Raw genomic sequence first — 25442 nt, forward strand, 5'->3', positions numbered from 1 at the left:
CTTATAGTAGGTAGTAAAAATCTGACAGAAGCGACAGGTTTTGGACTAGCCCATCTCTTCATAGGGGATTCTCAGCAAGGCTTTTTTTCTTTATAAAGATATTCCCTAAAAAGGATTTAAACTCTACAGCTATCCCTTAGCCATGTTGACTTTTGCCTTTTGGATAGGACTCTCTTCCCCTTTTTTCTCACAGCGCTGTGTAATGTGTGTGCATATCTCCCACCCCTATGTAAAAATCTGTGGTTGATTTGTTCATTGCATCAGTTGTACTCCACCAATGACTTGTACATAACTGTTGTATTGTTTAGTTTGTATTGTAATGCCATGTTGTACAGCGCCACGGAAGATGCTTGCGCTATATCAATTAATAATAATCATAAGATAAAAGATGGTGAAAGGAAACATCCAAGATCCAAGTCTGTCCAGAAACAGAGTTCATTTTTTAAAATGTCAGAATGTTTTAATTAAACGTAATTTTATGTAAAAGCATAATGTCATTTCATGAAAAAGCGCTACGTAATATGCTGGCGCGTCATAAATATACAATAAATAATAAAAATAACAAATATATTAGATTCCTTAATGTTGTATAGGATCATACTGCAGTCTGCAAGTTATGAGGTTGTTTCTCGAAACCAAACTCTTGAATTATATTACCTTAATTATTAACTCCATTAGCTGTACAAGTATCAAGTGCTTTTCAGTTGCATTTTGATTGATTTAGTCTTTTTGAACATGGGCATTATCAACTTGGTGGGGGGGGGGGGGGGGTCGGGCATTATGACTCACTTATTGAACAGTTTGATTGACAGCACAAATCTATCAGTTATTGATTCCAGCATGTGGAGCAGTCAATTCCTGGTCTTCTGAGAAATTAACTGTAACTTTGATCTGATCTGACATCATTTACTGTAATAAGTGTATGGGCATCTTTATTCCCTGCTGTGGCCTACGTTGCTGAATGGGAGAACTGTAACCTAAAAAGAAATACCGTATTTTCCAGCATATAAGACAACCCCCAACTTTTCCAGTTAAAATATACATTTTGGGATTTACTCGCCATATGACTACCCCTCTTGACTGTTGGGCATTTGTATATAGGTGGTCCCCGACTTACGAACGCCCGACTCACGAACGACCCGCCGATACGAACGCCCGCCGATCTGCCGCAATGACATCACCAAGTGGGGACAACCTCTTCTGCTGCCCGTTCCTTAAGAAGAGTAGGCGCAGCGGAAGCCATATCAAGGACACCTCACCTGATCCATGGCGGTGTAAGGTCCCATCGTACTTCCTGGAAGTTGCGCGGCCCGTCCTCTAGTGGTGGCTCCTCCTGACTGTGTCATTACGCAACGCATTAGAAGCCGCCAGGGGAAAGTGAATGGAGAGAGGATGGGCTGCGCAGCTTCCGGGCAGCACGATGGGACCTTACACCGCCATGGACCAGGTGAGATGTCCCTGATATAACTTCCGCTGTGCCTACTCTTCTTAAAGAGACTATGAAGTCTCCCTAAAATTAGGTTTGTATTTTAAAAACCTCATTAACATTATGGTCTCTCTTAAAACGCCGCAGAACCGTGGCTGAAAACCCCCTCGATCACCCCAAACTCACGGGGGTACAGGGCAGGCAAAATCCACGACTTTCTTGGTCGTGGATTTTGCTGCCGCCTCTATGCGCGTCAATCAGCGCATATCTCTGCCTCTCCCCCACCCCTCTCAGTGAAGGAAGACTGAGAGGGGTGGGGGAGAGGCGGCGATCCGGAGCTGATTGACACGCATAGATGCAGAGCTGCGTTGCCTCCGTGTACCCCCGTGAGTTTGGGGTGATCAAGGGGGTTTTCAGCCGCGGTTCTGCTGCATTTTAGGTGGTACAATAATGGTAAGTTTGGTTTTTAAACTAAAAACATCATTTTAGGGAGACTTCAGAGTCTGTTTAAGGAATGGGGGCAAAAGTATGGGGGCACATGGGAGACACACAAGGAGGCACATAAGAGACACATGGGACATACAAGGAGGCATATGGGAGACACAAGGAGGCACATGGGAGACACAAGGAGGCACATAGGAGACACAAGGAGGCACATAGGAGACACAAGGAGGCACATAAGAGACACATGGGACATACAAGGAGGCAAATGGGAGACACAAGGAGGCACATGTGAGACACACAAGGAGGCACAAGGGAGACACACAAGGAGGCACAAGGGAGACACAAGGAGGCACAAGGGAGACACAAGGAGGCACATGGGAGTCACACAAGGAGGCACATGGGAGTCACACAAGGAGGCACATGTGAGACACACAAGGAGGCACAAGGGAGACACAAGGAGGCACATGGGAGTCACACCAGGAGGCACATGGGAGTCACACAATGAGGCACATGTGAGACACACAAGTAGGCACACGGGAGACACAAGGAGACACAAGGGAGACACAAGGAGGCACATGGGAGTCACACAAGGAGGCACATGTGAGACACACAAGGAGGCACAAGGGAGACACAAGGAGACACAAGGGAGACACAAGGAGACACAAGTGAGACACAAGGAGGCACATGTGAGACACAAGGGAGACACAAGGAGGCACATGGGAGTCACACAAGGAGGCACATGGGAGTCACACAAGGAGGCACATGTGAGACACACAAGGAGGCACAAGGGAGACACAAGGAGGAACATGTGAGACACACAAGGAGGCACAAGGGAGACACAAGGAGGCACATGTGAGACACACAAGGAGGCACAAGGGAGACACAAGGAGACACAAGTGAGACACAAGGAGGCACAAGGGAGACACAAGGAGACACAAGTGAGACACAAGGAGGCACATGTGAGACACAAGGGAGACACAAGGAGGCACATGGGAGTCACACAAGGAGGCACATGTGAGACACACAAGGAGGCACAAGGGAGACACAAGGAGACACAAGTGAGACACAAGGAGGCACAAGGGAGACACAAGGAGACACAAGTGAGACACAAGGAGGCACATGTGAGACACAAGGGAGACACAAGGAGGCACATGGGAGTCACACAAGGAGGCACATGTGAGACACACAAGGAGGCACAAGGGAGACACAATGAGGCACAAGGGAGACACAAGGAGGCACAAGGGAGACACAAGGAGACACAAGTGAGACACAAGGAGGCACATGTGAGACACAAGGGAGACACAAGGAGGCACATGGGAGTCACACAAGGAGGCACATGTGAGACACACAAGGAGGCACAAGGGAGACACAATGAGGCACAAGGGAGACACAAGGAGGCACATGTGACACACAACAGAGACCAAGGAGACATGGGGGCCAGAGATGAGACAGAGGGACACTGGAGGCACAAAGGACAGAAATGGCACAGCGTCACGACTTAAGAACAGATTCAGGTTAAGAACAAACCTACAGTCCTTATCTCGTTCATTAACCGAGGACTACCTGTATTGCACTATATGTACTGGTGCTACACTGTATAAACAGGATCAATGCAAGAGAAGTGCAATATGACCGGCACTACCAGATTAACAGTCATTTGCATATGGATATGGCAGGGTGGAGAGATGAGGAATGTTTATCACAAAGTGCTGCCCCTTTAAGGTTGTAACTGCTTGCTCATGAAAAAGTCAATAGTAGTACATGGATCGCTTAGAGAGCATATATTCAGGCACAGCAGTTTCCTTGAATTTATTCCATGTCAAAAAGTGGTGCAAGGAGGTCAAACACATGACATCATTCAAAGGTAGTTGTGTCAATCACAGTATTACAACTTGTGCTCAAGTGACAGCATATTAAATTGTCAGATCCTTCCAGGATGGGGGCAGAAGGCAGTGAGTGCAGGGCAACAGACGCAGCCTAACTTAGAGATCGTAGGAGGACGGCATAGGACACATCCATGCTTATGGGGCTGGAGGAAGCCCCGGGTAAGTGAAAAAAAAAGGTAGGAAGACTCACCTCTGAGTCTCTTTAATGGCCAGCTGTAGATCTAATTCAACCAAATAAATGAGGCTAGAACAGCATGAGAGTAAAGCCTAGTATACACTTTCAATTATTATTGGCCAATCACTGACCAATTTTACCACCTCCATGCAGTCAGAGTCAGTGGTGGGCCAAAATTTCGCATATGCGAAGTTTCGCATCAAAATTTGCAATTACACATCGTAATCGTAATGCAAAATTTCAGGGAACATCGTCATTAATTTCGTATGTAATAGTAGTATTTCAAAATTTCACGTAATTTTTCACATAATTTTTTCCAAATTTTGCATCATTTTGTGCCGACTGTAGAGGTTAATAGCAAAGCCCCCATACATGCTATTGCTACCAAAATTGCTGCATATGTTAAGGTGGCAATACACTGGTCGATTTGCCATCAGATCAACCAACAGATAGATCCCTCTCTGATCGAATCTGATCAGAGAGGGATCGTATGGGTGCCTTTACTGCAAACAGATTGTGATCGATTTCAGCATGAAACGGATCACGATCTGTGGAGCTAACGCTGCCGCCGCCTACCCCCCCCCCCCCCTCACATACATTACCTGATGTTCCCGCCCTCTCCGATGTCCTTGTCTCCACGCTGGGCTCCGAGTCCGGCAGGCTTCACTGAACTTCCTGTCCGGGGGAAGTTTAAACAGTAGAGGGCGCTCTACTGTTTAAACGTCCTGCCGGGACAGGAAGTTCAGTGAAGCCTGCCGGACCTGGAGCCCAGCGCGGAGAAGAGGACATCGGAGAGAGCGGGGACTCGCGCCGGCGGAGCAGGTAATGTATTGCCGCTGTATTGTGTCGGTCGTCGGGCATTCGAACGCCGTTATCGACGCGCTCCCTACCCGCCGGCGATCGAGCAAAATTTTCGGCACGGATGGAACGATAGGAATCGATGGGAACGATTGATTTTGGAATCAATTTGGCGCAACAATTTCACAGCAGATTTGATCACATCTGCTGTATATCGGCAAGAAAATTGTTGGGTGTATGGGCCCCTTTAAGCAGAATAGTGGGTATAAGTCACAAAAATAATTTTTCAAAAAGACCTTGTAGTTTTTGAGAAAGTCGATTTTAAAAATACAAAGAAAAATAGTTTTTAAACTCATTTTTCTAAGTTTAAAAACCATTTTTTACTTGCATTTTTAAAATAGAGTTTCTGAAAAACTACAAGCTCTTTTTGAAAAATTATTTATATGACTTATACCCACTATTCTGCTTAACATATGCAGCGATTTTGGTAGCAATAGCCTGTAGGGGGGCTTTACTATTCACTGCTAAAGTTGGCAAGAAATTAAGCGAAATTTTGCAAAATTTCATGCGAAATTACCAATGACTACACAAAATCAATTGAATTTGCAAATCGTATTTACGTATAAGTGTAATTGCGAAAATGTACACGAAATTTAGCGAAATCCTAATTTGTTGATTACGATCATCACTAGTCAGAGTCAACAAACATGAATATTATGAGCAGATTGTGTAAGTAAACACTCTACATAGTAATCCCCACTACATAGAGGTAGTAAAATTGGTCAGTGATTGGCCAATCATAATTGAAAGTGTGTACCAGGCTTTAGTCTTGACTAGTGATGGGTGAACTTCTTAAGCCTGGTACACACTCTGATTTATTATTGGCCAATCACTGACCAATTTTACCACTTCCATACCTACTCAATCTGCTCAATATTATTCAATATCTAGTATTTATCAAGAGATAGCTCTTAAGGTGTGTATCATTAGATATGGACACAGCCTTTCATCTAAATCAAATCCACAGTCACAATAAAATTCTACAACCCTTGATACAGGTACAATGGAACACAGTTTTAAAAGGTTTTTTTGTTTTTTTGTTATAAAAATTCATCACAAAGTCTCTATAATAAATGACTAAAAGTCCATGTGCACATGCCCTAAAATCCTAAAGTTAATATAAACGACTAATTTCTTCTCAATAGATTTACACAGCGTTACAGATGGTATCTCTTCTAATTGTGGACCCTCCACCAACACCCTTTGTGGTCCACTCACCGCTGTATTAGACCAACCAATGGTCTATATGCACCTTGGGACAGTTCCCAGGTCATCCCCCACCTCTCGATCAGTGTAGTGGATCACAGACTCTAGCCAGACCTCTTCACATAAATACAGCCTTCTTGCTTATACCTCAGTGAAAAAGACCCCACATAGCGTAATACTGCTATAACTTGTTTATTTATAAAAAATGATTGCACTCACATGTTTAAGAGATAAAATCAGCGCTCAGAGTAATTTATAGACGGGCTCTCCCCCGTTCAGGTGGCCAGGCTGGCAGGCTCCTCTAAGTGTGTCCCTCTCCTCTTCCGCCGCGCGCACGGAATTCAGAACGCCACACGTGCCTCCTTGCCACCGCTCACCCTGAGTGTAGGTATTCCAGCTTCCGCATCAGACTCCGCCCTATCAATTTCGTCACGCAGTGACTCATCAGGGGCACCTGCTCAATATTATTCAATATATGTTGATCCTCATACTACATGCAGGTGGTAAAATTGGTCAATGATGACCATTTATAAATGAAAGTGTGTACCAGGCTTCACCTTGCCAACTGGCGAGCCCACAAACGAAAGCCTGATAAACACATTCCATTTTTATTGGCCAATCACTGACCAAATTTACCAACTCCATTTAGTATGAGAGAGTAACAGTCTGTTCACAGTATTTAAAATCTGTTGGCCTTTGTTGTTCCGCCGACTTGCTCAACTTTGGAAACTAAACCTGCCTATACAATGGGTGCTTTCTTTATAAACTGTACATATAGTGTATAGTAATTTCTATGTTATGTGTATTTACTTTTATTGATAAATTGAAAATTCCAATAAAAACTTATTTTACACACACAAAAATAAATCTGTTGGCTGCCCTACTACATAGAGATGGAAAAATTATCCAATCATTGGCCAATTCAAATTGGATGTGTGTATGCACTCTAACGTTTGCATGTTCATGTACCCACAAATGCATGTTTGCCAGCTGAAGCACACCGCAAGTTTGCCCATCACTGTGTATACACTCCAGTCCCCTGGCCCATTACATCTCTGCCCCTCAGGGCCGGTTCTAGTAACAATGGGGCCCCAGGGCAATATTAGCTCGGGGGCCCCCAACAGACACTCCTCGAACAAAAAGCGGCATTAGGGAACCCTTGTTGCAGCCAAATTTCCCTCCTGGGCCCCTAAGCCGGGTGCAGATGCTCCTCTCTGCAGAGGTCCCCCTGGGAACAACAGTTAAGATGGGGGTAGACACCTTGGGGGCCCCTACATGCTCTGCAGCCCTGGGGCAATTGCTCCCTTTGCCTCTATGGTAGCGCCGGCCCTGCTGCCCCTTTCTCTGCCCAGTGTAACTCAGCCAATCAGAGGGCTGCTCTCCTATACAACATCCATCCAGCTCTCCATACTCATACTCCCTCTACATACTCCCTCTACATAGGTAGTGACGTCAGCCTGTGTGCTCTGCTCCACAGGCTAGGATTTACCTCATAGGAGCCCAGGGGCCTAACAATTCATGGGCCCCCAGCAAAACTTTGACCTCCTTAACCATTTCAGCCCGCGGGGATTTTTCGCCTTATGCATCAGAGCAATTTTCACCTCCCATTCATTCGCTAATAACTTTATCACTACTTATCACAATTTATTGATCTATATCTTGTTTTTTCCGCCACTAATTAGGCTTTCTGTGGGTGGTACATTTTGCTAAGAGCCACTTTACCGTAAATGCATTTTAACAAGATTAATAAGAAAAAAATGGAAAAAATTCATTATTTCTCAGTTTTCGGCCATTATAGCTTTAAAATAATCCACGCTACCATAATTAAAACCTATGTATTTTATTTGCCCGTATGTCTCGATTATTATACCATTTAAATTTTGTCCCTATCACAATGTATGGCGCCAATATTTTATTTGTAAATAAAGGTGCATCGTTTCCGTTTTGCGTCCATCACTATTTACAAGCTTATAATTTTAAAAATGTTTGTAGTATACCCCCTTCAAATGCATATTTTAAAAGTTCAGACCCTTAGGTAACTATTTATGTCTTTTTTTTTTTTTTCTAATTGTAATTTTTTTTTTTTTACTATTAAAACTTTTATTTGGGTAATATTTTGGTGTGGGACATAAACTGTTAATTTTTAATGTTGTTAGCTGTGTAAATAGTAATGTAAAAAATGTGTAGCTGTAGTTTTACTATTTGGCCACAAGATGGCCACCTTCGTTTTTTGTTTCCCTCCTTGTACTTCTCTCTAAGCGGAAGTACAAGGGGGATGCGGAAATCTCTCCGGGCAGAAGAGCCGGAGCCTCACAGGTGAGCGCTTCGGTTTTTCTGCGGGGGAAAGGGATCGGTGATCGGGAACCATGTTCCCTTTCACTGATCCCAGGGCTACCGGGCGGCACAGCGGGGATGCGGGGGCGCGCCCGCGATCGCGGGCGGGAGCGCGCCCAAGCGTGGGAGCGCTGCAGAAAATGGTTAATGATCATACCCCTTGCCTTGCCTGCCCCTGGTAACCCTTACAGCCTGGAGCCTTATCATACAAGGGTCATTCTATGGATTATAGCAATAGCATCCTGGATACATCCACACTGGTGCAATCCACTGGTGGCCTACAACAGCATGTAAAGTAATTGTCCTTTAGTAAGTGATTTCAATAACATGCATTAATGTTTACAATTTTGGCATGCATTGCATATGTATGAGGGAGTGGGTTGTAGTACAGCAATTGGGGTGTTGCACATTTAGCTTTATGTATACTGTATGTTTTCACTGTAAGCATAGCAGTGTATCTGTCTACATTGTGCTTTGAGAAAGGGCAATCCAAGGGGCCACGAAACAATATCCAGGTGTATTTGTGGACTGCTGATGCAATACATCTGTAAAGCTGGATGCTATTTGAAGCTTTCATGGTGTGCTGACCTGGCTTTCTACTACCTAGGTAGGAAAGGAAAGGTGGGGCACAGGAGAGCAGGGGAGCGGTGGCCATGAGGACAACTCCCTATACATGCCAGTATGTAGCCCAAATGGCCCAAGTGATCCAACAGCAATTCAAGGAGAAGAGGGTTGGCATTTTTAACTTTCCTGGCCCAGGTTCAGAGGTTTCTGAAAAGCTAGGACAGGCTTTAGAGCCATGAGCTGGAAACCCTTATCACCTGCTGTGGCCTACATAGATCAGTGTGAGATCTGCAAACTGAAGACAGACTTACTGTTAACTGAGAAACATCACGTATTGACAAAGTCAAATAAATACACATAAATAAATCATCTAATATTTCAAGTTTCTTGTGGGAATAATCTTGATATGTGTCTATGTTGACAAAAGAAGCATGACATGGCATGCGATATCGGCAGTTGTAGCTTCCTGGAAATAGATAAAAGCTGGAGAGCCCTGGAGGAGGTGTAGTACCTGCACAACACAGCAGATCTTCTGTACTGATAATGATGAGTACCCAACAACACTGCAAGAGTTATCATGATGAAGCCTTGGATGCTAAGGTCTTTGTCGAGAGTCACTTTTCTCATGGGCAGATTGCAATGATTGAAGAGAATGTGGTCTTCCCTTTGAGGGTACTGCACAAACTGGCTTCAAAGGGTATGTGGTATGAATACATTGGTTAAGGTGCTCATGTGTAGTAGGTAGGACTACTGTATAAAGTAATTTATATGTCTCCATGTACCTCATAGTCACACTATAGGGTGCATGGAGACTTTAAGTGATGTATAGGAATTTTGCTCTTTTTGCTCTTTATATGCATTTGGAGCCGGGTAATAACTGTAGGGGAGCAGCCCCTGTAACTAGTACAGAGGGGCACAGAGCTACACAAAGCCCTCAATTACTAACCATCCTTTCTTTTGATATAAGGGTTCAGCCTCCAGATCAAGCATTTTTGTAGTTACAGTTGTAGTGGGTGAGTGGATCATGATGACCCCATGCATTTTATGACGCTTGCAAGATGGGCCCCAGGCTGTGAGGGTTATAAAGGAGATGCAAGGCAAGGAGTAAACATATTGAGGGGCTCATCATAGTTTTGCTTGGGGCTCCATGGTGTGTAGCTACACTCCCAAATATCACCGTCCTCCACTGTGCTTGACAGATGGTTTGGGGTATTTTTGATGATATGCTGTGTTTGTTTTTCACCACTGTGCATTAGGGTAAGATATCTCCACTTTAGTCATGTACTCTAAGGATATTCTAGCAAAGCCCCCATAATGCTATTGTCACCAAAATTGCTACGAAACTACCTTGTAGGTTTTCAGAAAATCGATTTTAAAATTCAAAGGAAAAGTGATGTTTAAACTCGGTAAAATTACATTTTACTGAGTTTAAAGACAATTTTTCCTTTGATTTTCAAAATTGTTTTTCTCAAAAACTACAAGGTCTTTTTGATTTTTTTATTACTTGTTTTCATTATTCCTCTTAACATACATAACAATTTTAGTGATGATTGCATGTATGGGAGCTAAAGTTGGCACAAAATTACATACATTCATTGAGAAATTTTGGTTCCTGATTGCGGTTACAAACAAAATTTATTACAATTTTGTCAGAAATTTCCTTTCAATCTTGCACCATAATTGCAAATTATGATGCGAAATTACAATTATGCGAAATTCATGCTCATCACTAATATCGATCAGGATGAGGTCTGGACTTTACCTGAACCATTGCAAAACCTTTATCACCGTCCTGTTGCACGACCTAATTTAGGTCAATCAGAATCAGAATCGCATTTATTTTGCCAAGCACGACTGGGTCGTGCCCGGAATTGGTTTTGGCACATGAATACAGGGCATATATATATAGAACATAAGAGACAACAGAGCATAGAACATAGTAGATATCACTTCATTTCAAAAACATACATAGTACTTTTTCAATCACATCTGCCATGTGGTTTACAGGCAGAAAGTCAACATGGGGGGTCTACGGAGGGAGGGCACAGGCAGAGTTTATAGAGTTCAGCGAAGTTACAGCTGAGGGGAAGAAGCTGTTTTTGAGTCTCGTGGTCTTTGTGGAGATGGACCGGTACCTCAGGTACCTCCGCCCCAAGGGGAGCTGATTGAAAAACTGGTGGCCAGGGTGGGAGGGATCCTTGGTGATCTTCAGTGCTCTGGAGCGTAGTCTGGCATTATAGAGGAAGTCTAGGGCAGGGAGTGTAGTCCCGATGATCCTTTCCGCTGACCTGATGACCCTCTGTAGTTTGCGTCTGTCGCTATCGGTGGAGCCAGCATACCAGACAGTGATGGAAGAACAGATGGTTGCGGTATAGAAGTTCGTCAGGATTTCCCATGACATGCCTAACTTCTTCAGTTGGCGGAGGAAGTAAAGCCTCTGCTGGGATTTCCTCTGGATGGAGACAGTGTTTGCCTTCCATTTCAGTGTGTTGGAGATGGTGGTGCCCAGGAGGCGGACACAGGGCACTTTCTCCACCTCCGTTCCTCCAATGTGCAGTGGGGGTGGGGTGGAGGTCAAATTGTAGCTGTTGCAAAGATGGTCTCACATTTGACTTTAAATACCCAGTGACTGCAAGATGCTCATGTCCTGTAGCTGCAAAACAAATCTAAGGTTTTGTATGAATGTTTTGTATGCGATTTCATGAGCATTTTCTGGCAATTTTGGTAGCGATTTTTAAAAAGTGTAAGCATTTTGCCAGCGATTGGGTGTCTGATTGGTCCTTTCAATTAATTTTAATTTTTTTACAGTGTGCAGCAATATCAAAACACTAGCAAAATTGCTCCGTATAGGTTTTGACGAGCGATTACACCAGCGTTTATATACTTTACATTGCAGAAACGCTAACCGCTAACGCTAAACGCTAAAATGCTGCATGTCCTGCGTTTGCGATTTTGGTAATCGCAATCACTCCAGTGGAATTTGGCTCACCCATTAACATTAGCTGAGCATTTAGGGAAATTGCTAGCGTTTTGAATCGCTCCCAAAACGCGCACACAATAGCTCTAGTGGGTTCCAGCTCTAAATCATCACCCTCCACCACTGTGCTTGACAGCCGGTTTGGGGTATTTTTGTTGATATTATTATCATTATTATTATCATGATTATCATTATGGCCAGATATCTCCACTTTGGTCTAGTATGTCCAAAGGACATTGTTCCAGATATCTTAACCCAAGCCTCCAGTTGTAACACTTTTTTTAAAGTCGAAACTTATACTGGATAGGAGCCCCCCCCAAAAAAACTAACAATAGAGGTTGTTTCTTTCACTGCTTAATAAATCAATAAATTAACCATTTAAGGACCAGGGCTTAAACCCCCCTTGTGACCAGGCTATTTTTTTTATAAATTAGGCCACTGCAGCTTTAGGCTGCTTTCACAGTGGGACGTTACAGGCGCACGTTAGAGTAGCCTGTAACGCAGCCCAACTCACAGCAATGAAAAATCAATGGGCTGTTCACTGTGCCTACGTTGCATGGAGTATAACGCTGCACGTTCAATGAAAGTACTGCATGCTGTGCGTTATACTCGTATTTGGCTGCGTTCGAATGTTTGCACATGCTCAGTACTGGCTTTGTTTTTTTAACTTGCCGCATGCGCCGTTTTCGTTCGATAGTATGTGTCAAAAAGTATGCATCACGGACTCATCAAGAGACGCATAATGCGGCTCTATATAACGTCCAACTTCAATACTAACATGCGTTGCGTTAGGGGCACGTTATGTGACCTTAACGTCGCATGAAACGCAATGTCTTAGTGCAAAAGAGCCCTCAAGGTCTCGCTGCAGGGCCATACAACTCAGCACACAAGTGATCCCCCCCCCCCCCCTTTTCCTGCCAGAGCTTTCTGTTGGTGGGCTATAATTGCTCCCCCAATGTTTGTTTATTTTTATACAAATATTTTTTTGTTTAATTTTTAAATAAATTGTTCTATTTTTTTTTTTTTAACTACCCTCCGTCCCCTAGCCAGCCTATGACAGCGATCGTGTCACACGGCTGTCCCCAGTACAGCGCTGCCGTAGATTGCAGTGCTGTAAAGACTAAAACGATCGGCGCTGGGAGCAGAGGTCCGTCATCCTAGCGGTGATGAGCGAGCATTGGCATGCACGATCTCCTGCAAATACCCTCCCCAGGACTTTATGCTGATCGGCCTTAGGCGGTCCTGGGGCTGCCGCCGCGGTCATACCCATCAGCGTGACATGTCGGCAAGTAGTTAATGAATAAAAGAATCCATTATACACTGATACACTGATACCAGCCACCCATAGTCCCCATATAAGGACCATCTATCCATTATGTCATTGTATATTTTTAGTAATTTTGCAGTTTTTAGTGGAGTTCCTAATTAGTTAATCTTCCTGTTTAAGTGGAGTTCCTATTCAGACTGTTTAATAGAAAAGAATAAAAGAAATAAAACTCCAAACGTTTGCTGGATTTTTTTATTTTTTTGATAGGGGATGTTTATAAACATACTCTCCATAGGTTGCTACATAATCAAATACACCCCCCCCCCCCCAAAAAAAAAAAAAAAAAAACAACTTCCAAAGACTATTATTATTAACCACTTTAGGATCCTTGGTACGCATATCTACGCCCCTTTAAACTTCACGTGCGGATCAGGGGCGTAGATATGCGTACTGCTGCCTTACCGTCGCGTTCACGATCCCCGCGCTGTTTTCCGCCGATCCACCGTCGCAGCCCCCTCCATCTGTGATCAGAATGTGAGAATCTTTTGATTCTCAATCCCGATCACCGGTTCCATGTCTTTGGAGAGCTTAATAACGTCCCATAAGCTCTCAGACCCGACACTTCCGTTTTCGGCTGTGTTCTATTAATAGAAACACGGTCTCAATAGCACCATCTTGTGGCCAAAAAGTAAAATACACCTATTTATGCCACTATACTATTTTCCATAGAAAGTTTATTATTATTTTTTTTTTAATTATTACTTTTAACCCCTTCCATCCCTGCCCCACAGTTACAGAAATAAAACACTTGTTAAAAAAAAAAAAATTAAAAAATTACAGTTAATTTTTTTTACATAAATAGTTACCTTAGTTACCTTAGTATAACGGATGTCATGAGAGTATATTTTTTCGAAAAAAGTTCTTGTAATTAGTGAAAAAGTATTAAAAATCCCTAAATGGAAAAATGCTCCTTCATTTCCAGTTAAAATATTATCACCATACATTGTACTAGGGACACAATTTAAACGTTGTAATAATCCGGACAAATGGGCAAATAAGATGTGTGGGTTTTATGTACCAAAGCACATTTTATTTTAAAACTATAATGGCTGAAAACTGAGAAATAATCATTTTTTTTCTTTTTTTCCTTATTATTCCCTTTACAATGCATATAAAATAAAATAATTCAGAGCAAAAACTACCACCCAAAGAAAGCATAATTTGTGGCGAAAAAAACAATACAGGGAGTGCAGAATTATTAGGCAAGTTGTATTTTTGAGGAATAATTTTATTATTGAACAACAACCATGTTCTCAATGAACCCAAAAAACTCATTAATATCAAAGCTGAATATTTTTGAAAGTAGTTTTTAGTTTGTTTTTAGTTTTAGCTATTTTAGGGGGATATCTGTGTGTGCAGGTGACTATTACTGTGCATAATTATTGGGCAACTTAACAGAAAACAAATATATACCCATTTCAATTATGTATTTTTACCAGTGAAACCAATATACCATCTCAACATTCACAAATATACATTTTTGTCATTCAAAAACAAAACAAAAACAAATCAGTGACCAATATAGCCACCTTTCTTTGCAAGGACACTCAAAAGCCTGCCGTCCATGGATTCTGTCAGTGTTTTGATCTGTTCACCATCAACATTGCATGCAGCAGCAACCACAGCCTCCCAGACACTGTTCAAAGAGGTGTACTGTTTTCCCTCCTTGTGAATCTCACATTTTATGATGGACCACAGGTTCTCAATGGGGTTCAGATCAGGTGAACAAGAAGGCCATGTCATTAGTTTTTCTTCTTTTATACCCTTTCTTGCCAGCCACGCTGTGGAGTACTTGGACGCGTGTGATGGAGCATTGTCCTGCATGAAAATCATGTTTTTTTAGAAGGATGCAGACTTCTTACTGTACCACTGCTTGAAGAAGATGTCTTCCAGAAACTGGCAGTAGGACTGGGAGTTGAGCTTGACTCCATCCTCAACCCGAAAAGGCCCCACAAGCTCATCTTTGATGATACCAGCCCAAACCAATACTCCACCTTCACCTTGCTCGCGTCTGAGTCGGACTGGAGCTCTCTGCCCTTTACCAATCCAGCCACGGGCCCATCCATCTGGCCCATCATTCAAGACTCACTCTCATTTCATCAGTCCATAAAACCTTAGAAAAATCAGTCTTGAGATATTTCTTGGCCCAGTCTTGACGTTTCAGCTTGTGTGTCTTGTTCAGTGGTGGTCGTCTTTCAGCCTTTCTTACCTTGGCCATGTCTCTGAGTATTGCACACCTTGTGCTTTTGGGCACTCCAGTGATGTTGCAGCTCTGAAAAATGGCCAAACTGGTGGCAAGTAGCATCTTGGCAGCTGCACGCTTGACTTTTCTCAGTTCATGGGCAGTTATTTTGCGCCTTGGTTTTTCCACACGCTTCTTGCGACCCTGTTGACTATTTTGAATGAAACGCTTGATTGTTCAATGATCACGCTTCAGAAGCTTTGCAATTTTAAGAGTACTGCATCCCTTTGCAAGATATCTCACTATTTTTACCTTTCTGAGCCTGTCAAGTCCTTCTTTTGACCCATTTTGCCAAAGAAAAGGAAGTTGCCTAATAATTTCGCACACCTGATATAGGGTGTTGATGTCATTAGACCACACCCCTTCTCAGTACAGAGATGCACATCACCTAATATGCTTAATTGGTAGTAGGCTTTCGAGCCTATACAGCTTGGAGTAAGACAACATGCATAAAGAGGATGATGTGGTCAAAATAGCAATTTGCCTAATAATTCTGCTCTCCCTGTATATAGATCATTTCAGTGTGATAAGTAACAATAAAGTTATCGCTGAATGAATGGGAGGAGCGCTGAAATGTGAAAGTTGTTTTGGTTTTTAAGGGGAAAGACCTGTGATCCTGAAGTGGTTAAAATCATCTACTGCATGCTTACCAATGAATTAAAGCATGTTTTACCAAAATTTCTGCATTGATTGCACTTTTAACCACATGTTTAACCGCATTTTCGGAAATGCAGGAAAATCTTTCAGAATTGCCCCCCCCCCCCCCCCCAAAAAAAAACCCCACATATATAAAAGAAAAACGCTGGTTTTCTTGCATATTTTTCAACAACGCATCAAAAACGCACATACTGAAAGTCAATGATAACGCATAGGTATTGCATTTTAGTGCGTTTTGCATGCGTTTTTATGTGGGTGTAAAAAAAAAAAAAGTTTGATGATGTTTTTCCGCTTCCTATTGACTTCCTAGTGATTTGCATAAACGTATATCAACAAACGCATGCAAAACACATACAAATCGCATATGCATTTTGTATATGCGAAACCACAAACGCAATAAAATGCACAAAAAAACGCAAGAAAAAACAAATGCAAATGCAATAAAAACACAATGAAAACGCACTAAAAACACACAAACTCAAAAGAAAACACAACCTTTCACGCACTGTGTTCCCAGCCTCATAGCTGAGAGTTTATTCTTTTTCTTCTAAGTTAGCCAATAAATGGTATCACCCTGAATCAAAACTTCTTTCTTTTACTGATTGTTAACACGGTACAATACTCCACTGCTACCATGGGCGTAACAATGTGGATGCAGCCAATGCGCCCCCTGGGGCCCGCTCGTGGCCATTTTGGGGGGCTGGAGGGGTGGCAGCATGAGGGGAAAGCTATGGCCACACTCGGCGGGGAGGGGGGAAGGCACCCCCCCTCCCTCACCTCGGGCTTTCCCCTCTGCGCTTCCCTCCAGTTCCAATAGCTATGTATGTGCAGCTGAGCGGCGGGCAGCGGCAGGCAAACATACCTTCCGTGCGTTCCAGCGTGGACACTTCTCGCTCTAGTGACTGACGCGACGGCCTGTATAAAACAGGTAGTCGCGTCAGTCACTAGAGCGAGAAGCGTCCGGACGCACAGAAGGTATGTTTGCCTGCCCCTGCCCGCCGCTCCGCTGCACATACATAGCTATTGGAACTGGAGGGAAGCGCAGAGGGGAAAGCCTGAGGTGAGGGAGGGGGGGTGCCTTCCCCCCTCCCCACCGAGTGTGGCCATAGCTCAGAATTTCTGCAGGGGGGCCCAGGGGCTCTTAGTTACGCCCCTGACTGCTACTACTATGCTGATAGGTTCCTAAACATAGACATGAGCTGAGGTTAATTGCGGCATCTCAGCTGCTCCATTTTCTTTATCCATTCATACGAAAGACTCTGGACCTTACCTGGATTGAACATCAGGTAGTTTGATTCTTTAGCTTTATTCTCATACAATAGCTGTAAACAAGTTTTATGTGAGTGTCTGACATTATTACCCTAGGAAAGGTTGGGGCATTCCTGGTATGTCTCTGTGGTGAATACATGATTAAAAATTGGGTTGAGTGAATGGTGGCTCCTGATTCATTAGTGCCATTTTTTTTAACCACAGGTGTGTTAAAGGGATCAAAGATGATTGATCTCAGCATTGGAGCAACAGCCTTCCAGCTATTTCCAGTCTGCAACATCTACAAGGAGATCTATGTGATGGAATTCACTGATAGCAACATTGAACACTTTAAGCTGTGGTTGGATAAAGATGAAAAGGCTACTGATTGGTCATTTTCTGCAAAACGGGCGTGCCAACTGGAGGGAAACAAGTGAGTAGTAAAAACGTTGCATTATGTGCACTTTCTATGACTTCTCTCCATGACATATGATTACCCCAAAGCAGTGGCATACCTCGGGCATTTGACATCCGGTGCTGGGATTTAAATGCTGAGCATGCCACAGCGGGTAATGCAAGGTATAGGTGCCCCTAGTTTATGAAACATGGAATAGTTGCCATCAGTATAGGTAGCCTGGAATAGCTGCCCCCAGTATAGGTAGCCTGGAATAGCTGCCCTTAGTATAGGTAGCCTGGAATAGCTGCCCTCAGTGTAGGTAGCCTGGAATAGTTGCCCCCAGTATAGGTAGCCTGGAATAGCTGCCCTCAGTATAGGTAGCCTGGAATAGCTGCCCTCAGTATAGGTAGCCTGAAATAGTTGCCCCCTGTATAGGTAGCCTGGAATAGTTGCCCCCAGTATAGGTAGCCTGGAATATCTGCCCACAGTATAGGTAGCCTGAAATAGCTGCCCTCAGTATAGGTAGCCTGGAATAGTTGTCCCCAGTATAGGTAGCCTGGAATACTTGTCCCCAGTATAGGTAGCCTGGAATAGTTGTCCCTAGTATAGGTAGCCTGGAATATCTGCCCACAGTATAGGTAGCCTGGAATATCTGCCCACAGTATAGGTAGCCTGGAATAGTTGCACCCAGTATAGGTAGCCTAGAATAGTTGCCCCCAGTATAGGTAGCCTGGAATAGTTGCCCTCAGTATAGGTAGCCTGGAATAGTTGTCCCTTGTATAGGTAGCCTGGAATATCTGCCCACAGTATAGTTAGCCTGGAATAGCTGCCCCCAGTATAGGTAACTTGGAATAGTTGCCCACAGTACAGGTAGCTATGCAGAAATATGCAGTATTAGGCGTATAGATCAGCTGGAAGACGTGCTGTTCTTACCTGTTCCCTGGAGTCCACCGTCAGACTTCTTGTCATTGCTCAGCTCTCCCCTACTGCCTGGCAGTAGCAATGCCAGCACTAGGAGGAGAGCCCAGTGGTGACAGAAAGTCTGACATCCCTGGACTTCAGAGAGCAGGTGAGATATTAGCAAGGGAGTAGCGCGGGGGTGCATGGTGGCCACCAGGTGGGACACTGAGGCTGCAGGAGGGCTGGTTGCAACCGTGCACCCCCACGCTACCCCCTTGCCAATATCTCACCAGCTCCCTGTCCCTAAAGTCCAGGGATGTCAGACTTCCAGTGACCACTAAGCTCTCTCGAGGATGGGACGCTCCCTGCGCTACCCCCTGAGAACGCCACTGCCCCAAAGTCTTGTGTAATCCTCATGGTCAAGGATAGATGTGTTTGGCACCAGAACTGCAAAGAGATGTTTAGACAAAAAAAATAGGTTTTCTTTGAAATGTTGTACCATATTCCAACATGTTTAAAGGGGGGGGGGGGGGGGGGTGCTGCTAAATTCTTGCAGGGGGCCCTAGTTACGCCCCTGTTTAGGTGAAAGCCAATTAACTTGTCTGCATGTTTTTTTTGATGCGGGAGGAAAATGGTGTAAGACATTGGCTGTTTGAAATTCAAAGTTGTACAGCCATGGTGCCATTCCTAGAGCTCGTTTCTGAAACAAAAGCCTTCACTTCCTGCTAACTGAACTTGAGGCAGAGATAAAGTCTAAATCTTCTGAAAAGCATTCTTTCAGCCAATGACACTGAGCCTCCTAAAAGGGAAGTGATGTGTGGTGAGGGGGTGGAGTCAAGGAGGATATAGGCTTGGAGCACGGGGCTAGAAGGGGGTCCTTTGTCTTGTGCTGGGGCTGTTAGCTGTCCTCCTGGCTGTGGTAAGATGTTATGGGTCACTGTAATAATATGGTATGTACTTTATAAGATCTTGGGAAGCAGCACTAAAAACTCGGATCAGTGAATAATGGCGCACAGCGCCTATGCATAAAAATGGCGCCGCATTAAAAAGATACGCTTATCGCTATTTATCGTTAGTACTGCATAATAATGGCGCACAGGGAAAAAAAGAAGAAAAACGGCACACACTAACGTTATTTAACAATAGTGGCACACACTAACGTTATTTATCAATAGTGCTGTCCATTTGCCAAACAGCAGACGTTATTACCCACAGTAACGTTATATACGGTGAATGGATTTAATGTAACACTGTCAAGGTTAGGGTTAGGCACCACCTGGGGGGTCTTAGGGTTAAGCACCACCTGGGGGGTCTTAGGGTTAGGCACCATCAGGGGGGGTCTTAGGGTTAGGCACCACCAGGGGGGTGGTTAGTGTTAGGCATCACCAGGGGGTCTTAGGGTTAGGCACCACCAGGGGGGGTGGTTAGTGTTAGGCACCACCAGGGGGGATGGTTAGTGTTAGGCACCACCAGGGGGATGGTTAGGATTAGGCACCACCAGGGGGGTGGTTAGGATTAGGCACCACCAGGGGGGTGGTTAGGGTTAGGCACCACAAGGGGGCTCTTAGGGTTAGGCACCAACTGGGGGGGTCTTAGGGTTAGGAAACACCAGGGGAGTTTAGGGGTTAGGGATAAGTACAGCGAGGGTTCTGTGTGTTAACGGTAAATAACAATAAGGCTTTAACGTTAAATAACAATAAGGCTTTAACGCTAAATAGCGATAAGCGTCAAACGGATTAGCGGCAACACCGTGCGCCATTATTCACAGGCGCCATTTTCAGATGGATCCCTAAAAACTAGGAATTAATGTATTCATTGTAAGGATTGTTATCAATGGTTTATGCTTTACATTGTTGAATTGCTCTGTAAATGTTGATTTCTGTAATTCATCAATATCTGTACCTGCATTGCAAATATCACATGCAATGTAAACTTTATTTATACTGTTATTGATGTGTATTCCTTTGCTAAACGACCACCTAGAACTTACGAGAAATAGATATTGTTGTCTTTATTAATATCCCATTGTTGATACAATACTTTCAGCAATATCTGATTTCTTACAATGGAGTGCCCAGAGGAAACCCCACGCAGACCCAGGGAGAACATGCAAACTCAGATAGTGCTCTGGTTGGGATTCAAACCAGGGACCCAGCGCTGCAAGGCAAGAGTTCTAACCATTACGCCTCCGTAATTCCAAAATGCAAAAGAACTGCAATTATTTTGCATTTTTGAAGAAATATTTACGGCACCATGCAAAGCTCTTAGTGATTTATTCACAGACCGTCATAATGATGCAACGTTTCAGAGCAGACATATGCTCCTTTGTCAAGCTATGACAGTCTAATGACACAATGGTACACAGCAATTTATATAGTACACACCAATTACAGCTCATATTACATAATCAGCCAATGCCAATCCCCTCAGCTGCCGCTTTGCATCTGTCCCTCCAATCGGTGTCTCTCACATTTGACACATCAGCATGTTACAGGCGAGTCAGAGGGGAAGAGGAAGCTTCTACGTTGGAGACGAGCGAAGATGTGAGTGACTGGCAGCTGCTACTCCACTTCCTCCACTTGCTACTTTGCAATGCTGGTCAATTCTGTAGCTGGCCACTACAATGCCAACGTGCACAGAGAGCAGGGCAGCCGCTGCACAGGGGGCTGGCAGTAGAGATGTCGCGAACCTCCAATTTTCGGTTCGCGAACCTTCGCAAAAGGTCCGGTTCGCCGAAAAGTTCGCGAACCGCAATAGACTTCAATGGGGATGCGAACTTTGAAAAATAGAAAGAATTATGCTGGCCACAAAAGTGATGGAAAAGATGTTTCAAGGTGTCTAATACCTGGAGGGGGGCATGGCGGAGTGGGATACATGCCCAAAGTCCCGCTTTCAAACATCTTGCATGGGTATACATCAATTAGGGAGTGTAATTAGAGTTCTGCTTCACACTGACACACCAAACTCACTGCGTAACGCACCGCAAACAGCTGTTTGCATTGTGACGGCCATGCTGGACTGGTGCGCACTGTGGCGAGAGTGTAGCCAGTGCCGGTTTTCAAGCCCATATGGAGGCCGGGCTGTGGTAGCTCAATGATAGAACAACAGTGACTGTCCAGCTGATCAAATTTGGTCTGTCCACAATGAAGCAACAACCTTATTATCTTCTTGTATGTAGGTAGGCATAGGTAGGTGTCCCAGTAGTTAGCTAGGCATAGGTAGGTGTCCCAGTAGTTAGCTAGGCATAGGTAGGAGTCCCAGTATAGGTAGGTAGGCATAGGTAGGTGTCCCAGTAGTTAGCTAGGCATATGTAGGAGACCCAGTATAGGTAGGTAGGCATAGGTAGGTGTCCTAGTAGTTAGCTAGGCATAAGTAGGAGTCCCAGTTTAGGTAGGTAGGCATAGGTAGAAGTCCCAGTATAAGTAGGTAGGCATAGGTAGGTGCCTCAGTAATTAGCTAGACATAGTTAGGAGACCCAGTAGTTAGCTAGGCATAGGTAGGAGACCCAGTATAGGTAGTTAAGCATAGGTAGGTGTCCCAGTAGTTAGCTAGGCATAGGTAGGAGTCCCAGTATAGGTAGGTAGGCATAGGTAGGAGTCCCAGTATAGGTAGGTAGGCATAGGTAGGAGTCCCAGTATAGGTAGGTAGGCATAGGTAGGAGTCCCAGTATAGGTAGGTAGGCATAGGTAGGAGTCCCAGTATAGGTAGGTAGGCATAGGTAGGTCCCCTAGTATAGGTAGGTAGGTAGGTGTCCCTGTATAGGTAAGTAGGTGCTCCAGTAGTTAGGTAGGCATAGGTAGGTGTCCCAGTATAGATAGTTAGACAGGGCCTGGCTGGCACAGTAATAACAATTACCAAGGTCCAGCTGCAACAGATAGGGCTGTATAATTCAGTGAGCAACACACACGAAAAAAAAACACATCAGGAAAACATTAGAGCTCTCAAAAGAGCTATTGAGGGGTGCTATTTTAGCAATAACAATCAGCCAGGAGCACGCCAAGAGCCTAACTAATCTTTCCCTAGGAGAACAAGTCTGCAGCAGCTGTCCCTAGTCTGTCTCTAGCAGGCACACGAGTGAGTGTAATAGCCGGCAAGCCTGCCTTATATAAGGGGGGGGGGGCTCCAGGGCTTAGTGTAGCCTGAATGGCTACAATGTGCCTGCTGACTGTGATGCAGAGGGTCAAAGTTGACCCTCATAGTGCATTATGGGGCGAATCGAACTTCCGCAAAAGTTCGCTTGGTCCAGGCGAACGCGAACCCCCAAAGTTCGCCTGGAACCGTTCGCCGGCGAACCGTTCGCTACATCTCTAGCTGGCAGCAGAATACCGCGGTCAAACTATCGTTTGCCTGACCTCCCTGCACTGCAGCATTTGCAAGCAAGCAAATGCTGCACCAGTTTAGCCTTCTGCTTTGGTGCCTTTGCTCCTATGGTGCCCTGGGCCATGGGCACCTAGGCCACCTCAGTAAGGTTTGAAAGAGAAGTTTTATTTGATGTTTTTTCTTCTTTATTCTAGACTATTTAATCATCTCCTGGAGCCAATTTCCAATTCTAATGGAATTCCACATTTTGTCAAGTGTCTTTTTTGCCATTTTCTATTAATATATTACTTTATTTTGTGTAATTCGCTTTATTTTGCGGACATACACTATTGTTCATTTAGGTACGGTACACTTCTAAATTCTCTGATTGGCCTAATATTTCTAAGTCTTGTGATTGGCCTAAAGTTTCCGTGGTATTCAATTTTCCGTGATACAATACTGATTCTCTGATTGGCCCAGTATTTCCAAGTCTTGGGATTGGATTAAAATTTGTCTGGGTAATGGGGTATTCTGCAGAATTTCGATTTCCACATACCAATTTCCACATACTGATTTCCGCTGCGGAAAGCTGATTTACATTGGGAAACATGGAAATCAAATTTCGGATGCTCATCTCTACTTCCTATACAATCATTTAATAGGACCCAAATATGGAAAGGACTCAAGATACTCTGAGCAGTGTTATTTGCGAATTTTCACCAAAGTCATTTTCGCAAAATTTCTGAAAATTTTCACACAAAAAAAGCTTGTGTTTTTTCGTGTTTTTTGTGCAAACGCAAAAAATCTATATTTTTACCATGGAAACTCAAAAAAAATCAATATTTTTACCACAAAAAAAAAAAATTAGCAATATTTTTCTGCGAAAAATTGATAACAAAACGTACTTTCGATGGAATTTTCACTCACAAATCAAATTTAACATTATTTTTGGGAAAATGTATGCGAAAAGAATATTGGCATTTTCTGTCATCACCGACTCTGAGATACTAGTAACTTGGTTGCAGCATAGCCATACTTTTATTATTTTTTTCCTTTGTTCTTTTTGCTTTTCAGGCAAGACTGGAAGAAGAAGGAAGATCAAGCCAGGCAAGCTGTGAAAGGGGTCTTCAAATGGGAAAACTGTCAAACCAACCCTATAGATCCTAAACTGGTGCCAGAGGTTGATTGTGTGCTCAGCATATATGTGTTAAGTGTTGTCTGTAAGACAAAAGAAGAATTCCAGAACGGCTTGAAAAATGCTGTCTCTCGTCTGAAGATGGGAGGTCACTTGGTCCTGTTCACACCGTTAAACATGTCCTTCTACAGGGTTGGAAAGAACCGTTTCTTTGTCCTGACCATGGATGAGAAGACATTGCAAGAGTTGGTCATTAATGCAGGATTTGTAATAGAAAAATCAGGCTCGATGAAAAGTGTAGAAAAGTGTGATTTAGTTGACTATAGTCATATGTGTTATGTTCTGGCCTGTAAGGTTAAGGAGGTCTAAAAGTCAGGGCCAGGTTCTTAACATGTACCTAAGACATTTACTCTAGCAGCTTACTTACCTGCCTCCAGCCCCATGCAGCCCGTGGGCCCCATCTCTGTCCTCCTGTGCCCCTCAGTTCCCCCAGTATATTTTTCATTTGTGGCCAGTCATGCTTCACAGCGCATAAACGGCCCAGCCTGTGCTCCTGTCTTGTTCCATGACCAGGAGCGTTCTGCGCCTGTGCAGTTAGTACTGCACACGTGCAGAGCAGCTTGGGCCATGGGGGCATGGCAGGGGTGCAGGATGAAGCAGACTGGCCAGGGCTGGAAAATATAACAGGAGAGACAGCAGAAGAACGGAGGGGCTCAGGATGACAGCCATGGAGGCCATGACCTGCATGGGCTGGAGGAAGCTCTAGGTAATCATAAACGCTGCTTGATTAAAAGTCTTAGGTTTCCTTTAAAGTCCAACAAGAGACAACATTTTATGGGAAATGATTAGAACCTATGTTTGATATTATCAGTTGGGTTTTTGATTGCTAAATGCAGCCCTGATGTGGAAACATCCTGTATTAGTGACACACTTCAAGGAAATTAATGTGACCCTACCCAGAAGGAATAGGTCCTCTGCCTAACCGCTTTTCCTTTTCCACTGGCAAGCATTATTCACTGCAGAGATGGTGGGTGCTGATAAGCCTTTAATGAAAGCAGCCTCGGTGCACTTTAGAGTCTTTTGCAGAATGAGTGGAACATCTGATCTTCAGGGTTACCTGCACCAGATTGCTTACAAGCTACATATAGGAGATGATTCAGGTTTGGATACCGTAAGCCAGAGTGTGGGGTGATTGTTTTGCTTTGCTAGATTTCTTTTATGCCTTCTGTATTATTAACTGCTTAATCCTGCTTACAATTTACTGTTGTAAGATTTGTACTGTGTCTGTAGCCACCAAGACTCTGTACAACCAGGACTTTGTTCTGAACCGCCAGGCTTCAATAAACACTAAACAGTTTTGCGCAAAA

The 25442-nt window shown here is 43.9% G+C and overlaps 1 protein-coding gene across 1 annotated transcript; it reads left to right on the forward strand.

Annotated features, from left to right (window-relative positions):
• The first annotated feature begins 9388 nt into the window (after positions 1-9388).
• On the forward strand, positions 9389-25442 carry LOC137561033 (indolethylamine N-methyltransferase-like). The gene is made up of 3 exons (XM_068272252.1): positions 9389-9590; positions 17570-17777; positions 24015-25442. The coding sequence occupies exons 1-3, from the start codon at positions 9437-9439 to the stop codon at positions 24442-24444; spliced, it is 792 nt and encodes a 263-aa protein (XP_068128353.1). The 5' UTR covers positions 9389-9436; the 3' UTR covers positions 24445-25442.

Source organism: Hyperolius riggenbachi, chromosome 3, assembly GCF_040937935.1.
Source record: "Hyperolius riggenbachi isolate aHypRig1 chromosome 3, aHypRig1.pri, whole genome shotgun sequence".
Classification (NCBI taxonomy): Eukaryota; Metazoa; Chordata; class Amphibia; order Anura; family Hyperoliidae; genus Hyperolius; species Hyperolius riggenbachi.